Raw genomic sequence first — 19,259 nt, forward strand, 5'->3', positions numbered from 1 at the left:
AAAACTGTACAATTGTTTTTAACTTCAAAGATGAAAATATTTCACATTTGCACCTCGTTTTTTTTTATGTTTTCATTGCTTTATTCAATTCATTTAATTTTGTTAAAATCTTATTAATATAATGAACATTATTATTTTACTTATATTATATATCTATCTACCTAAAATAACGTAAAAGTGTGTAAATACAGAATTAAATTAAAGTCGAAGATAAATTTTATAGATCCAAGCTACCTAAAATCAGGTTTCTTCAGTCTATTTACATATGTTGGTATACAAAAAAGCTAGCGATAAAAACTTTTCTCACACAGATAGCATAATATTTCTAATGGGACTGAGATAGGCACTTATTAATTATGGTATAACAAAATAGGTATTAACACTTTAGCTTTATTAGCTACGTAATATTAAACCTATGTAATCTTAGTTTTAAAGTTATTTTTCCAGAAAATTTTCCAGCGGATGGTAAGTTAATTTTAGCTTAAGCCTTACTGAATTATAGACAATAGAACTGTTTAAAAGGTTTATAAATATAATTATTACTTAAAAAAAAAACAATAGTAGCCAGTGTGCAAAAATTCAAATTCATTTTAAAGAATTAATTTTATAAAATATAAGCATTCACGTTTATTTTATTCTTCATATTAGAAACATTATTTAAAAGCTGAAATTACGTAAAATAAATATTTATATCTTTTTTATTCTAAATCTTCAATAAGAGAGTCCAGTTCTTTCTGGAGTGAGAGAGACTTCTCCTTTTGTATGAGGACATCGTCTTTTAGTCGATCGACATTCGCACTGAGAAGTGTATTGCCTTTTTTCAAGGCGTTCACTCTTGTTTCATGTCTTTTCAAACGCTTCGTGAGATTGTCTTTCTTTTTCGGCAGCGGCGCGTCCTGAAAATTTTTAAAGTATTTTTTATGTGGTTCCTATTAAAAAGGGTTGATCTGTGCTCACACACACAAGACTGTGTTGTTATATTTCCCGTACAGGTATATACGATATACGTACAGAATACGCAGAGATTGATAGATAACGATTGATAAATTTTAATTATAATAATTATATTTAAAGATCCTTTTACATGTATTTACATGTACTCGTATATTATGAGCTTAGAAATGAGAATTACGTAACTGTATGTATACTTTAAGAAGAATATAAATAGTCGTAATAATGTAGTATTTTTTAATGTTATGCACAACACACTATTTTTTACTCTATATTGCAATTTTAAGGATTACCATAGAGAGTAACATTTAATGTTGGTAACCATTAAAATATCATTCGCTAGATTAGTCATATAAATATTAGATCAAAGACGCTACGCTCTACAATTTTGAAAGAGGATTTACGTCAATTGGCTTAGTGGCATAGTAAGCATACGCTGCTTTTACGACAGTTACATGCAATTGAATAAGTTGGAAAAACCTGTCTCCCTGTTATCCTAAAAAACTATAAAGTTGTAAAAAAATCACCTCTGGTTCACTTTCACTCTCCGTTTCACTTTCAGTGTCTTGTTCTGTTTCGGTTTCAGTTTCTTCCTCTTCAGTCTCACTCTTCTTTTCTTCTTCAGACTCTTCCTCCTCGTCTTCTTCATCTTCCTCGTCCGTACCAACTTCCTTCATCATAGCAGCCATCTTGTCAACTTCACGTTTCAGTTCCTTATACTTACGTTTTTCTTCCCTGAAAAATATTTTGTTTTTATTATTCACGTAACCGCAAATTCATTACGGAATATAATCTGTAAAATTAAATATCTTGACATTGTTAACTTTATCAAAATTTTTTGATGGCAACAAAAAGAACATTCCAATCCAAAAAAAATAATTAAATATATAATTGTGTTTTTTCTAACTTGAGACAAGCTTGCTGGTTCTTTAATGCCATTTTATAGCCCATTCTCTCTCTCTTCATGTTATCTTGCTTCTCCTTCAAATGGCGGATTTTATTTTTCATGTTGCGGATTTCTTTCTCTATTCTTTTCTGTTTCTTTTCTTCACTCTCCTCCTGAAACATATAATCACAATTCGCACCTTTAAAGTAAAACCGTTACTTAACAAAATTATAAAATTTTAGAGGAGAGCCAATGCTAGAAGAAATTAAAAATTCACTGTTTTTTCTCAATTATTTCCGATTACAGGGACGTTTAATGAGATTCTATGATAGATCTATGTTTACATTATGGCATGTGATTTAAAAAAGTTATATTTTTTTTATTTATTTGTATGTATTTTAGATAGATGGCATTGATAACTCAATTTATGAAAATTTTCGTTTTACTTTAAAGGTTAATTTATTAAAGAATATTTTAATAAATTTAAAAATATTTTATTTTACTATTAATGCTATGAAAGCATAATGGATATTAAAAAAATAAAAAAAATATGGAGTGTAAAAATTTACCTCTTCTTCTTCTGATTCTTCTTCTTCGTCAAAGCTTTCATCCTTGGTCACAGACAGTTGCTTGATGGCATGACTAGAACGTCTTGATCCAACATTTGTAGGAATGATTCCCTGTAAGCACGATCAAGTATTTATGTAAAACATGTAAAAATCAGTCAAAAATAATTGATAAATATATTATTAATATAATATTATAACTAAATATCTAATAAAATATTGCATAAGTAAATATCATAATTATTATGTTATAAGTTAAATATTAATGTAAGTGTTTAATATTAGTTCAAATTTTAAAATAAATATAAATATTTTTTATGTTTGCGTAAAGAATAATATGTAAGCATATCTCTTCGTTACCTCGTCCTCTTGGTTATTAGTAAAAGCATTATTAGTAGTATTAGCGTCAGAAAGGTTTGATTTTAATTGCTGAGCTTCGGGGCAGTTAACATCTATATTCAATAACCTACACTGCTTTAAAAAGTCAAGCTGACTTTTTTGATAGTAAGATAACGGCTCCTCCGATTTCATTAGCTCGTCAATTTTACCCTGTAAATTAGTAAAAAATGCAGAAAAAAAATATGTTAAAAAGCGTATGTTTAAACATATTTTTGAGTAAATATGTTTTATTTGTTATAAATATGTATGTTATAATAATATCAAATTAACTCAGTAATATATATATTTATATGTTAAATGGGATTTATAAAGCATAAGAAAGAATTCAATTTTTTTTTTAACTTACTGAAAGAGCTTGCTCTAATTTCCTTTCCAATTCTGCATTTCGCCTCTTCACTTCTTCTAATTCTGTCTGTGCATCATCTCTTTCTTCTGCTGCTATTAAATATTGTTTTTCTAAATTATCCGCCGTTTCCTTCGCCTTTTCAACTTCCATTTTTAGATTATTAACTAATCGTTCATCATAGGCATCTGTCACAGATATTACAGTTTTGTGTTGTTCTTGTTTAATAATAGCGCGTTCTCTTGCCAGTTCCGCTTCTAGATTTTGTATCCTAGTCAACAAGCGCTTGTTTTCTCTTTCTTGGGCTTCTTTATTTCTATAGGAAAAATATATTATGAAAACTATTTTTTAATTAATCAAAGATTTTATAAGATACAAGGTATTGGCGTACCTAAGTTCAATAGCTAATAGCTGCTTAGTAGATTGAAGATCGTCTCTAACTTTGTCAATATCATCCATTTCGTCAATTTCATCTTCTTCGACAGCCTGAGATGTCTGAAAATATATTAAGGGTTTAATTTAATTTTTAAATGAGCAATTATGAAGTTATTGTATAAAAATATATAAGTAAGTAATATGAGTAAGTAAGTATAGAAATATTTATAACTAATAGTAAATATCAAATTAAATGATGTAAAATACCTCCGCTATAGATACACCCGATGGGGAGGCAGCAAGATTAGCCTGTGACATTGACTTTTGGACTTGTTCTTCTATGGTCATCTGCCTTCTGAATTTCCTTAAGCCTTCTAAATTAGGTTTGCTTCTATCATTTGTTCTTACTTTTTTGAGTTTTACACCTTTTGTTATTTCCCTCAACAGTTCATTGTGTGAATTGGGTTGTTCAGATTCAAATATAAATTGATCCTTATTTTTAATCACTACTGATTGTGTGATGATTGGTTTTGACCTGAAATTATTTCAATTATGTTATGTATGAAAGGTGAATTAAATAATTTGGTATATAGTTTTAGTTTTAAAACATATAGTATGAAAGTGCATTTTACCTGTCATTACATACAACATGTTTTAATTTTTTTCCTTGCTCCACCTCTTTCATCATATCACTCCAATCAGGCCTCCTTCTTGGTCGGCTACGGAGTTGTTCTATTTTTTTCAATTTCGTAGGATCTATAGGTGCCTTTTTAAAGTCTGGTGGTGGCGGAAGTTTCGGTGGCAATGGCGGTGGCATCGGTGGTGGTGCAGGTTTCAGTAGGCCTATAGAGTTATTATATATTGAAACGTATAATTAGTTTCATTTTTATTTTGCTTGAACTCAGAATAAAATATAATCATTTAAATTAGCCTACGTCAAAACATTTTTTTCTTTGTTTAATAGCAATTCTCTAGTCATACTAGTTCTGGATGTTTTTTTTACATCTTGTCTCACAGATTTCCCACTTTGATTATGTCATATATCGTTGAACTAGTCCTCATATAAATACTGGCCAGAATCAATAACAGCACAACTCATACTTAAAATAAAGTCTACTGTACTATACCTAAGTATATGTTTCCATCGGCCATTGAAGCTGTCCTGTCTAACTTTATCATTAACTAAAACACCTTTTATTTTGCACTTCACTATTATTTTTATTTACTAAAGAAAATTGCAATTAAGGTACGTTAAACTAATATTTTTGCAATAGTAATGATGATCTTCTTGCGAGTTCACATTTACACCTGATAGTCGCACGCTTCGCATGCGGAACTACTCGTATCCGCGACTATTTTGGATCTGATTTAGACCACAAACCGTCTAGCACACAGGAGATCAAAAGGAATGGATTGAGAAGAATGTTAACGAGTTGTACTGAGGAAAGTGTCTTTACCATAATATAAGCTTAAAGCTATGTGTGCATGGCTAGATATTATAGTTTTGATAGTGTATTTATACATTTAGGAAACTAATGACGATTTACACACTTCAAATTATACTTAAAATCTTGTTTACGTAACAAAGCAAAATGAAATGTCACTATATAACCTATGTTTACAATTGAATTATTTTTGTTTCAAACCTCAATTGATAGATTGCCAAAGTTAAATTCATTTCCTATGGCGTGTTCCGTAATTTATATATAGATCATTTGCCAATAATTAATAGTCGGGGCATTGCCTAGTTTTCTTTAAGATTTATATATATAAGTATACTTACTTCTTAAGCTTTCGTTCTTTGTTAAAGTGTGTCCTTTTGGAATTTCATTTGCCAGAGTTTTATCAATGTTTTCTTTAACGCGTTCATGCAAAGGATCCCTCCATTTTTTTAGCATAACATCATCCTTTGATGGTGCCTTTTGCAGCGATGGCTTGCGGGGTGGAAGCTGTAAACAAGTTTATAATAAACACACATAAATATTAAATAAAGTTCATTGTATGTTTAGAAAGATATTTTTTGGATTGAATGTAAAATATAACAAATTTTGTCTACAATTACGTTACCTTGGAAGGAGTTTTGTCAAGGGGAGTCGGTGGTTTTGTTGCCATTTTAGACTTATCCTCAGTCTTCTCTTCTTCTTTTGATTTTTCAGTAACTTTCTCAAGTTTTTTGTTGTCCTTAGTGGAGTTACTGTTTAAGTTTGTAGTCAATTTATCATTAGGTTTTTCATCCGCCTTTGTTTTATCAATAGTTTTATCTTTTTTGAGATTATTTAAGCTGTTAGATGCTTTAGGATCTTTATCGTTTATCGTATTGTTTTGTTTTACTGTATCATTTCTCTCTATTGGTTTTTTATCATTTATACTAACTGACTTTTCTTTACCTTTATCATCAATAGTCCTGACGCTTTTGAGAATAGGTCTTTCTGGTAGTTTATCGTTATTAACTTTATCATCTGATTTACTTGTTTTTTCGTTGAACTTTATAGAAGGTTTTACGAATTTTGGTTTATCTTCAGACTTTGAAGCTTTGTCGGCTAGCTTAGCTGCCGATGGCTTAACGAGTTTTTCTTCTGTTTGTTCAGACACACCGTTTTCAGTTTTTTCTCTTATCGTTGATTGCTTTTTAAGAACTGCTATAATATGACAACAAAGTTTCATTTATTATAACGGCATTAAAATATTTATATATATAAATATATACGATGAGTGATAGATATATTTTTAATAACAATCCGATTATCAATTAAATATTTTATTGAAATAATTTATTCTGTATTGATTAATCAACTAATAAACATAATGTAGATCTGATTGCTATAATATGCGATGGCCATTAAAAGAAAATAATTTAGTTAAGAATTATGTCATTGTGGTTATTGGACGCTATACAAAATTTTTGAATAATAGAACTGTATTTGACTATAAGAATAACAACTTAGCTTCATTTTGCATCTAAATCATTAATATTCTTGCGTAATGATATAGAACAAAACACACTTAAAAATTGAAAGTGATGGAAGCACGTGTTTTGTCCTCGTTTCGATGCATTTGATAGCATTTGCGTACGTAAATAAACATGCCCACTGCCAAAATGGTGGTTGGCCGACCTTCGCTATTTTAACACGATTACATGTTAGAACCCTTCTGACTAATAGGATAATTAATTACAATATAGAAATAATATACTTATAAGTCCCTTATGTTATATAACAATATTATTATTAGAATCTGCTTATTTGAATTATTTATACATATAGTTTTACATAATTTTCCGATACAAAGGTCATTGACAACTTCGTTGTTTTATGAATATTTTATAACAAAATAATATACTCGAGTAATAGCAATTAGGTACTTTTTAGTCTAAGACAAACGTTCATAAAGCTCAAATAGCCACTAACACGAAGTGTTCTTATAAATCATACAGTATCTTTAACATATTCGTTTATTTTGTAAAATGTCTGTCCTCTCTAAAAATATCGCTTCGTTGGCGGCGACTGGCTCGGAATATCTCACAACTCGAACGTTTATTGTATAGTGTCATGCTACTGAAACTTTTTCGATTTAATTTACTTTTACGACTCATTCCTTTTGAATTAATGCATTTGTTTTCGCAGTATCACACCAAATACGTTACAAGTTACTAAATCATTGTCGCTGTATTTCTATGGGTTTGTTTAGAGAGTATTCTGTCCTTCTGTATTTGAATTTTGTATTTTAATCGATTCAGAAATAATTACAAGAACCAACAGAGAGTGCTTTGTGATCGAAATAAATATTTCGACTCATTTCGGCAAATACTTTTATTATTATATTCTTTTTCATTAAAATTGTCCAAAAACTTTTCACTTTAAAGTGTGAAAAGATACACTGTTACTTGCGAAAAAAATCTCTACATGAGTGTTCAATTGTTTCAATTATTGTATGTTCCGTGTTATATATATACAATGTCAGTTATATGTTATATATTTCTATTTGTTATAAAAGCATTGTGAATCGTGTTTTTTTTTAAAATTCAAGTTTTTTTTTTAAATAAAATGTTTTTCTAATTCCTTTTTATTATATATCTTGATTCTATATAAATGTATTTACTAGTATCGACTGTGCTCTAAGGTTATACCTATATTCTTTATGAATAACAAATGATATACATACATAATGAATAATCTAATATTTTTTTTATGGTAAATAATTTAATGTAATTTCTAATTGTTTTGATGTTCACGCGTTATGTATACATTGGTGAATGGAAAATTTTGTATGTTTATATTTTTTCCATCGTTATTTAATTCAATTAACAAATAATATTTAAATTGTATTGATTTAAATAACTGTTTTTTATTCTTTCGAACAAAATATAATTAAGATATTTGTTTTATATCTTTGTATTATATTCTTCAATTTTTATTTCAATGTGAATTAAAAAATAAATTAAGTTTGCTCCGGCTTTGTAAACGATATCTAAAAATACTTCTTTACCTTCGTTCTATGACCATGAAATTACGCGTGCAAAACAATGCACTAACCACTGCAGATTGTCTATGAAACAATCGACAAAATTATCACGTATATAAATAAGATATTTCCACCAAAAACGAACACTCAACACGTCACCTCGCAAACTCCAGACTAACAAACTCGTGCTCTCGTGCTGAGAGTCATACTAAGATCCCGAATCCCTGCCAAAGTTTCAGTCAGGTGTTGACGTCACTTGGTAGGCAAATACATATATCAACACAATATTAATATATCTATAATAGTAAATCTTCACTGAGAAATTGACGTAAAAACGGTTGAAAGTTGTGTTTTACAGTATCCGAAATATGTTCTATTAACTTTGTATATATTCAGCTATTTACTTTACTATGATGTGTTTATTTGATCTTATATCTTAACATACTACTTATATAAAAAGTTAAGTTTATAGTAACAGGTTACATTTGAAGATGCATTATTGAGATATAACTTACGTAGCCAATGAGTAAGGCTGCAAGCTGGTTGCTTTTTTAGAGAACGCTGGTAAAAATCACATATTTTTTCATGGCAAGTTTCTAAATCTTCAAAATTGCTAAAGATAATTCTAAAGAGAGTTTGGATTATATGTCACAGTGTATAAATAAGTCGTACCCAATTATAAGTATGTATCTAAATATTCATAAATAAAAATGAATGGTTCTTCTTATTTTTAATATCTATACGTTCCTAAATCAAGATTGCGATGAAAATTTGTTTAGTATTTGTGCATAAATTCGTACGGGCCAAAATTTTCTTTGAATGTTAGTCATTCAATATAAAATTGTACGTAGATCCTTATTGCACCGTTGCGAATCTTGGATTGGTAGCTTGCTGGCTACTTACATGTATAATTAGATCATATACTCGAATTTTGTTGGGATAATTATTCAATAACAAATGTAAGTCCTTAAAATATATATATTTGTAACATATAGTATTACGTATTAAAAATATTGCTGATAAAAATTTAAACACAAAATGTAATGTATTTAAATCTTTATTATTGTAAATATATGTTTTATATGAACAATTACATCACATTTTTTTACACATATTTAACAAATGGATAGGTATTTATACTCGTATATAAAATATATTATGTTTTGTACACGTGTATGTAGCTGCGTAGGCACTTATTTCGTCACTTTAGGTAACTATTATTAAATGTTTAAATCTAATTTAAAACGTAAGTACGAAAAGATATTGTATGAATATTTAAAATGTCTTATAACGCAATCCGTTTGAAGTGAATTTCTTTTTGCATCAAACGATTCATTTAAAAAACGTAGCATACAAAAACGATCGTTCGTGCACAGTGATTATATATTTAGACGTTCAGAAATTGGCAAAATAAATTGGTATAAGTAGAGGAATAATTTCTTTTTCACTAAACTTAAGCCTTATTTTATGAGACTATAGTTTCCCGCCATCGGTTAGGCGTTAGATACCAAGTATTTTTCTGCACCCTGATAATGTGTATGGAAAATTTCATATTCAATTGAACAAACCGTAACAAACAAAATCACTTTCGCATTTATAGAGTGAGTTAAGTTCATTGATATCATAATCTAATTAAACGTAAAACTTATTGTGAAAACACCGAAATTATCTCATAGATTTGTTATTAAAATACTGTATGATGTACAATGAGAAAAAATAAGGATTCTCTATAATACAAAGAACACACCTGATTATCTTTACTGACATGATGACAGAACTGTTTAATTTTTCGGAATTGCGATTAAACGAATTGTCACCGTACAATTAAATTGTAAATACAGTTATATAATAATCTATCCCGCGAGATTGTAAACTATCTAAAGATTATGAATCACAACATTTACAATTTAACGCATTCTTTTTCGGTAGATTACAATAAAAAAAAATAAAAGAAACTAAGCGAATTGACTATAGTTTTATTATAATTCGATATTTCATTATCTTAACGATATTTACAATTTTATGGTAATATCTCTACTAAAAGTCCTCTACGTAAATTCATGTGCTTAATTTGTATTTATAATTCAACTCGTGCTCGGCGGTGAAGGAAAACTTACTTTGTGGTAGGGCTTTGTGCAAGCCCGTCTGGGTAGGTACCACCCACTCATCAGATATTCTACCGCCAAATAACAGTACACTGCATTGTTGTGTTCCGGCTAGAAGGGTGAGTGAGCCAGTGTAATCACAGGCACAAGGGACATAACATCTTAGTTCCCAAGGTTGGTGGCGCATAGGTGATGTAAGGAATGGTTAATATTTCTTACAGCGCCTTTCTCTGTGGGCGGTGGTGACCACTTACCATCAGGTGGCCCATATGCACGTCCGCCAACCAATGCCATAATAAAAAAACATCGTGAGGAAACCTGCATGTGTCTAATTTCAACGAAATCCTGCCACATGTGTATTCCACCAACCCGCATTGGAGCAGCGTTGTGGAATATGCTCCAAACTTTCTCCTCAAAGGGAGAGGAGGCCTTAGCCCAGCAGTGGGAAATATACAGGCTGCTGATGAAAAGTCCTCAATGTAGGTACTAATTGCAATGGAAAGTTTAAAGTTTTTAATAAAATATAATATTAATATTAAATGATTATAGTATAAACAAAACACGCTTGACAACAATACCTATATAATTTTTCAGTACTTTCGAGATGGTCAAGACACAAAAACAAAAAAATGACATTTAAAAAGCCCGTTTAATTCACATAATTGATAAAAGTCGCTACAATTTTGCCTTAAATCTATATTTATCGACCATATGTACCTAAAGAACGTGTCTGCAATGCAAAAATTGGCAATGACACACACGCCTTTAATAAATTTATAGTGCACACACACACAAAAGAGAGTGTCTCAGTCTTTGTAAGTGATCTCGATTATATTATTGCAGTGTTTTATGAATGTTATTTATTACACGGTAAAAATGTTTCATCGAGATCAATTATCGAGGGCTAAACGGAAGTAGATGACAAAAAAATAGGAGTTAACAAAAGAAAAAAATAAAAATTACTGTAATACTAGATAATAAACGGCATTCCATTAAAAATTATATTCATTAAAAAAAAGTTTTGTTTAATAATAATTCGATAGGATTCACGCGTTATCTATTGTACGATAATTTTTTTATGACCTAGATATCGCCACGCAAAAGGCCCTAGAAGCAATAGCTGGCGATGATAGTCTGCAGAGATATCTCACTGAACAGCGTGATAAATGCCATGCTAGGCAGTGCTGGATGGTGATGGTCTCTTTCTGCGAAAGTGTCGTGTCGTAAAAAGAGGCCGCGGAGTACGCGGGAAAGAGAAAAGAGTGCATTCGCAAAAAACCCACCGATAAATTACCGCTCATGATAAATATAAGGGGAAACAACTATCAGCTAACTTTAAATAAAGTTTTACTAATATATATAGAAGTTCTATTAGTTATAAAAAAAATACTACAAACAAAGTCGTTCGTTTCAGGACTTACGCAACAACTGGGTACTAAATCGATAATAATAACTTAGACTTTTACGATTTTATAAGCTACGACCTCAACACGTACACCCAGTAAATATTATACATATACAGAGTACGATTATATGTCAACACAGTTATAAGACTGGGTCTGTTTAAAAAGCACACACACAGATTAATAAGATGATATTATTTTTGTGCGATAAAGGAAGGCAGACACAGGTCATTTGGCCTGTAATAGATAGCTGGTAATAAGAGGTCACCAACACCCACGGTGATAATATTAGTATTTTCATCGACGAATTAGCGGTGAATGGAATGATTAATTATTCGCCAACAGTAATAGCTAAGATGTTATGACTCCTGTGCGTCTATTATCCCTTGCTCATTTAGTCTTAAGGCCGGAAAACAATAATACCAATGATTGAATAATAATTGAAGCGTGGGTGGCGTCCGTGACCCAGATGTGCCTCCAGGAAACCCTTCTGTCAAGTGAAATGATGTACATAAACTTGGCACAGGAGATATAAAGATTCACAATATGGCTGTTTACATAAAAGCTACTGTTCAAAGAGTACTTATCCTCCTCCTTATTAAAAATATATTATCATATAGGTATTTTAAAATTTTCCGTCAGTAGAAGATACATAATATTTATTATAACTTTACTAATTATTATTCATATTTATATAATTTAATAAAATTCTTGGCGACATGTGAAGACTGATATTAGTCATTTCATCGTCAGATGAGAAGTCAGAACACGGCATTTTGTCATCAAACTCACATAGTGTAGATGCCAACATAGTCAATTATTTATAAATCATTTCTATTCTAACAGTATTTATTTTAAGTCTTTATCTTATATATAAATATGGACGTTGGCTTATCTGTTTGAAATATACTGCAGGAGTTCGAGAATCACCGGCTCTATCAGAGCTGCGGTGGCCAGGCCATCGCTGAGATCGATACTGGTCCTCAGCGACTTCAACACGAAATTGTGTGCATGCGGAAACCCGGCTACGAGTCCTCGAGGGAGGGCTGTCCCAGTGTGGGACCTATTTTCCAGCCTATTTTGCAGCCAGCGAAGTTTTGTTGTACCCAAAGGTGTACCCAAGGTACACCTTTGGGTTCCTTGGGTTAGAGGGGATATCTGGAGGCCCGATCAATGCCACTGCCTCCTTGATTCACCTCCTACCCAATGTGGGAGGACCGGAATCGTTGCACGGTCGATAGCACTGTACGGTGCACCGATATGGGTTTACCGTTACCTCTTGCAACAGGGCTCTTCTGTGGAGACGGCAGACGGTCATGGTTGTGAAGGCGATATGTGGGTACAATACGGTATTGTGGACGGTGGCGACGCTACTTGCTGGTGATCCACCCTAGAAACTACAGGTGGATTTTTTCGCGGAAATGTACCAGTTTCGGGTGGAAGCCAGAGCAAACGGCAACCGTTCAGAGCCTGTGGAGATGTGGCGAGTCCTGATTTGGAGATGGAAGAAAAACCTGGGGTCTCCATCAGCAGGCATGGCGACAGTGACAGCAATCCTCCCACTTTATCACTGGGTAGATTAGAGTTAAGGCACTCCCACATTCAGGCTGAAGCAGGTGTTTACTGGACATCGTTACTTTGGTAGGTACCTGCACCGGATAGTGAGGAGGGAGATGACACTCTCATCCCATGGATGTGGCGCAGTTTCGAACACGGCACATCATATCCTGATGGAGTGTGCCGCTTAAAGGCAAGGATAGTCTGCGGAGACCTCTCATTCTTTCTGCGAAAATGTCTCTACTCCTCACGATTTAAGCGCCCACTCCTGCCTCTGGTTTGAGGTGCTCTAACCGTCGGCCCATCACGATAGCAAATACGCAAGCGATCTCATGATGTCAAGAGACAGTGTGGGTATTTCAGGTTTTCAGTGGGTATATCATGGTGCTTGGTGCTGGGGTGCACCAGGCAAAAAATTAAGTTTGATATTTCATTTTCAAGTAAAGTAAGCCTGTAAATGTTCAATATTGGGCTAAGGCTCCCCTTTCGAATAGAATCTTTGGAGCTTATTATGATTTTAAATTCAATTTCAAGATAAGATCAAGGCATACATTAAGTTACATAAATCTTACAAGAATGGTAAACTTTGCTAAGCGAATAAAAAATATTTAATAATTATGTGATTTGAATTATTTGAATTGTATTCAGGGCACTAGGAGAGAGATCCACAGAATGAACGGATAAACATAATACAGTGAATGTTAATAAAATAAGAAAATTATTAAAAGAATACTTGTTTAATAAATAATTAATAAAATTAATATTTTTTTGTAAATTAATAATGTATATGTATATTGAATCAATTACTTGCCATAAATTGATGATTTATGATATTACTTTAATTGTTGAAATCAAATTTAAATATTTTTAATGATATTGTTTTTATTTATGTTCATTAATATTATTGTAATTTAACTTCTTGATTTATTTATTTTTAACTTTGTAATTAGTCGATTTTATTGTTCTCGTAGATTTTATTTTTGTCTCTTTCTGTTGTCTTTTTTACACGCATACTCTAACATTTGTACTATTTTTAAGTGGAAACTTTATTGGTTTATGATTTAGTAATAATTCCTTAATTCTATGTAATAACATACAGTGGTATGTTTCCCAAATATTAATAAAATAAAATAAAAATATATTCATTTTTATTTCTATTTAATATTTCATAGAGCTTTTAACATTTTTTTGTATGTTTTGATCTATCAAAGCACTATAAAGCTTCTAAGCAGTCAAATAGTCTAATGAAATTTAAAAATATACATATTAAAATGTATATATCGGAAAAGTTGTGCACTTACGTTTAAGTGGTTTTGTAATTGCAGAGGGTGCAGGTGGAGTGTCACTTTCCGGGTTCTTCGTAGTACTTTCCACGGGTTTTAATTTTTTTTGCAGCCAGGCTGGTGGCGCCTCTGTATCCTTCTCCTTAACCCATGGGGGCCTGAAAGTTTCCCTCTTCGGGGCCGTCTCTCTATTCACGTTACCAATTGGCATTTTTGTGTTCTGTGGAGAATGAGTGCGTTATGTTTGTGTACTTTTGATACTAAAAAAATAAACTCCCAATAAAATTTACTTTTTATAATTCTATTAAAGTATTACTTTTTAGTAAAAATATGTTTTCAAACTTTTTATTTTATCAAGAACGCTAAACTATTACTTTACAGAACAAATAAATTATGATAAAGATAAATAATATTGTAGTTTTTTTTGGAATTGGAAATTTGATCTTTGCTAAAATAAACAATCCGGCACATTAAAAAAAACTGAAATCTCACAAAAGAACAATGTGTCCAATACCAATGTTACCAAACCATTTTTTTATCAATAACAAAATATCTAATATATTTATGGCTTATTATTTTAACTTTGAATGTTAATTCATTCATTCTATCACTATAAATCACGTTCTCATTCAGATAACAAGACGCCGTCATCGACGCATGGAACGATATTTTCAGCACCTACATAAAAAACATCTACGTTGTTATTTAATTTCGTCCTTGCTATTATTTTTGTCCAATGAATGGATAAAGTCGTTTAAAATGTATATATTCTTTTTTCAAAATCTTTGTAATAGATAATAATATCCTCATGTGACGTTTATTAAACCAACTGAAATCGTTAATACAAGTTTAAATTATTGACTAAAATAAGACGATATAGTATACAATAAATAATTGCATAGTTTTAAAGTTTATATAACAATATAATTATTCATGAAATCCTGCCTATATAATCCAATTATTCTGCATTTTACTTGAAGTAAAATAAGAGCTTGTGTCACAGCAGAGCCTTTTCTCTTAAGAAGAAAGCGTTTTGTTTGATAATATAATTATAAATACTTTAAAAGATATACTTTAAAACTTTTTTAAAGTAATTCGTGAATTTTATAAAAAAAATCGTTTTAATCATTTATTGATACATAGTTTTTATCATTTCTTTATATATTAGATAAAAAAATATATATGACGAAATAAATTAACATAAATGTTCGAAATTTGAAATAAATCTTAGCTTATTTAACTATGACCTACGTGTGTGTGGCGTTTAAAGCACAATAGTGAAATACACTTCAGAAGCAATCACTAAGCACGGCACTTTGGTATCAACTTATCATTATTTGAAGTACTTTTTTTTTACAAAAATTACTTAAAAAAATCAGGACGCGGCGTCGGTCGCGCGTTGTTACGGACTAGCTGCGGAATTTCAGCTCCGAATACACTGGAACTTATAAATAGGTGCGGCAAGATGTGATGTAGATGTAGAACGTATAATTCGGGAATATTAGATCTAAGTATAATTATACAACGCGGACTGCTATTCCGTTTAATTTTGCCGCCGGTTTTCAGAATAAGTCACTGGGGCTGGTCATAGATAAATATATACTTAAATGTAAAATAAATATATACTTAATATGTAATATAAATAGTGTAACGTTAAGTAATTTTACTATTTTTTTAACAGAGGTTAGTTTATTTTTCGTATCAATCTCGGAATTTCAAGGAATTTTGAAAAAACTGCATTGAACGCGGTCATGATGTTCTGCGAAAATGAACTATATCTGATTTTGAGCTGTATTTTTTAGACATTTGTCATGTACATATTGAAAATATATGTACATAATGAATGATATTCAAAAAATATAAAAACAATTGCGGAAACGCCATTATGTTATATGTATGTAATTTATCGAGACGGCCAGGCGCGTTTTTAAATAAAACGTTTCAACGTCACAACGTCTATTTTTGATGCCTTCCTGTCTTCTGTTTACGAATGTCGGACATCATTCACTACATATTAGAGGATTTATTTAATCACCAGTTAATGTAGCTGCATAACAGTTATATTAAATTAAGTTTTGCATAAAAAACAAATGCCCTAATAAACGAAAATAGAAGATTATTATTATTGCTTATTATTATACTATTATAATATATAGAAATAGAGCGATGATAGAAAGGGAGCTTAAAGGCTTAGTTAAGAGCGTCACGCTTTCATGCCGTTTGTCGTCACAGGATACGAGTTTTCGCATTCCCAAGGCGACTTAAGATGTTTCATATAAAAATTATAACTAATTTATTTGTAATAGAGTTGAGGTTAACGAATCAGAATAATTACAAACGCGTTTAGTGATTACGATATTGGCTCATGAACTCGTAACAGTATTAGGAATTAGTCGAATTAAGCTTAAATAATCGAAGAACTGCTTTGGTCTTTAAGGCTGGACACGTAAATTTTACCCTAACATTATATATATATTATATAACTTAAATTTATATATATTATATACCTTAAATTTCGGTTTCACACCCTAACAAGCACTAGCATTACTATGGTAGGCGATGAAGGAATCACACCGTATACATCATCATCAACATAATATGTTAGTTTTCTCATTTAAGTAGAAATTGAAGAAAACACATACAAACTTACAATAAAACACACAAATGAAAAAAATAATGAATTATATATATTATAAAAACTGTTTGGGATTATGATTAAATTATTATTAAGGCGATCGCTACTGTTTAGACATTTGGTTTTATTGGCGGTTTTGGTTATCGCTTTGTTCGAAGTTGGTTTTAGAACTGGGGTTTTAAAGGCACTACGAGTATGTCGGATTAATAAGATTTCTTACTGCCAATGAAAAAACAAACACTAATTGTCATTTATGTTGCAAATAAGATTAGTAAAGAATTATTTTTTAATGATATCATATAATGTTTTATCTCTTAATAAAACGTTACTTCTAAAGAATATACATATGTATGTATAAACTTAATTATGATATAGCAGTCATGGCCTGGCGCCACATTTCCTGTCCCGCCTGCGCTTACGCAACTCTCTTTGAACCACTCCTTAAAAATTTTGACCACTGAACTGTAACAAAGCATTTGTTTCAAATAGGACACTCCATATTACAGTTGGTTTAGATCTTCAGGTCCTAGGTTCGAACCCTAGGTTGGACTAGTATGAGTTTTGTCTTATCCGTCTATAATTTTTCAATAGAAACCAGGATTTAGAAAGTCGATGTTAATACCCTTAGTTGGAACGTACAGCCGTCGTCTTACGCTGATCTGATATGCATACCAGGGGGCCCTGGGATCCAGGGGGACCGAGGGGTTGAAGAATTTAGCTGACTTGTCACTATGAGAGTTAAAATGAATTTGCTCGTACACTTGTTGCAATACTCTTGGGCACAATATTTAAATAGAATAACCGTATATTATGTTTATGGTTTTCAACCAAAATATAATATTATATTGCTAGGCGCATTGTGATTGGCCGTAGCTCTTATGCGGTCAATAGGACATTATTATATATTTTGTCAATTAATAGGTATATTTAATCGTTCGTAGCTTCAGAAATAAGTATCCAATGTTATTTTCAATTTTGTACGAAAACAATTTATTAAGATTAGTATAGTTATATTAGTAACGCTACAAGCGATTATTTTTCATAAGTATACTTTTCATACTATTCATTGTAATTAGCTACAACATTAAATGCATCTTTCTAGGCCCTTCTAGGGCCTTATGCAAGCCCGTCTGAGAGATACCCCCCATTCAACACGTACACTACTGTCTAACAATTAAACTTTGTATTGTTGGTTTACTGTTTAAAGGGCGAGTGAGCCAGTTTAACTACAGGCACAAGATACATAACATCTTAGATTGGTGGCGCATTTGTTATGAAAGAAATAGTTGAAAAATTAATACGGAGCCAATGTCGTGGGCAGAAGTAACCACTTATCGTCAGGTGGCCTTGGGCCATTCGACGTCCACCTACAATCAATTTGTATTTTTTTTTAAATCCATACAAAAAAATATTTTTTATTATCATATGGAATTACAAGAAATATCGAAATAAGAATAATAAAACGTTTTATGTACATCATTTTAATATATATATTTTATAATCCCTGTTAACCTTTCGCTACTTTTATGTAGTCTTAATATTTTAGCTAAAATCACATACTAAATAAAATAAGTGTGGATCTCAGGACGCCCGACAGAAGTGCTACTTAAACAAATCAATCACTCCATCTGTCAAAAACTGACTGGCTCCGTAAGGCGATACGTAACTAAGCAGTTTACCCTCCCATAAGAAGTTATCACTTCAAAAACATCAACTTTATAAGAAAATACCTCAAATTAAATAAATTTATTAAGAAATTTTCCCGAGTTTCAACATAAGCTGACATTCCTTTTTGTGTCGGTACCTATCTGCAGACATTTTAATACCTATTATAAAATACTGTAATATTTTTTTCTTTTATAATATATATATTTCTGTAGCAGTGTGTGTCATACATAAATGTACTTTAATTTCAATATAAATCGTAACTAATTCGTGTTGAATATTAAATAAGACCTATAAGGGAAAATGTTTAGTATTTTTCTTTGTTGTTTCCTGCGGCTTCGCTCCCGTTTTGTTTCATGGTCTTCAAGTGTCGGGTATAAAAAGTACTCTATGTCCAGTACTTTGAGTTCAAGTTGGCTTCATACTAAATTTATTCTTAATACGTGAAAGATAACAGACAGACATAGAGACAGAGTTACTTTGGCATTTATAATATTCGTATAGATTATCTGTGCAATTAGATTAACTCGTTTTTGTGGATCAATAAATGATTACCCAAGCCTACGTCTCGTCCTTGGTCAGTTTTTGCAAAACATAATGGAAAATTTTATTTATAAAACATAATTTGTA

General features: G+C 31.1%; 1 protein-coding gene across 3 annotated transcripts; it reads right to left on the reverse strand.

Moving 5' to 3' along the window:
- Window positions 1–145: 145 nt before the first annotated feature.
- Window positions 146–15,747, reverse strand: LOC125071700 (glutamic acid-rich protein). Of its 3 annotated transcripts, none has more exons than XM_047682041.1 (13): window positions 15,581–15,747; window positions 14,348–14,549; window positions 5,588–6,159; window positions 5,304–5,469; window positions 4,153–4,363; window positions 3,788–4,055; window positions 3,537–3,640; window positions 3,149–3,461; window positions 2,764–2,952; window positions 2,407–2,517; window positions 1,859–2,010; window positions 1,479–1,686; window positions 146–896 (listed from the first exon to the last, which is right to left on the reverse strand). In XM_047682041.1, exons 2-13 carry the CDS (start codon window positions 14,538–14,540, stop codon window positions 699–701), a joined length of 2,685 nt encoding a protein of 894 aa, XP_047537997.1. In that variant the 5' UTR covers window positions 14,541–14,549; window positions 15,581–15,747; the 3' UTR covers window positions 146–698. The 3 variants fall into 3 exon arrangements, with proteins under 3 accessions (XP_047537997.1, XP_047537998.1, XP_047537999.1); XM_047682042.1 differs by having other exon boundaries at window positions 15,577–15,747; XM_047682043.1 differs by lacking the exon at window positions 2,764–2,952 and having other exon boundaries at window positions 15,581–15,746.
- Window positions 15,748–19,259: the final 3,512 nt, after the last annotated feature.

The sequence above is a fragment of the Vanessa atalanta genome, chromosome 20 (assembly GCF_905147765.1).
Source record: "Vanessa atalanta chromosome 20, ilVanAtal1.2, whole genome shotgun sequence".
NCBI classification, from domain to species: domain Eukaryota; kingdom Metazoa; phylum Arthropoda; class Insecta; order Lepidoptera; family Nymphalidae; genus Vanessa; species Vanessa atalanta.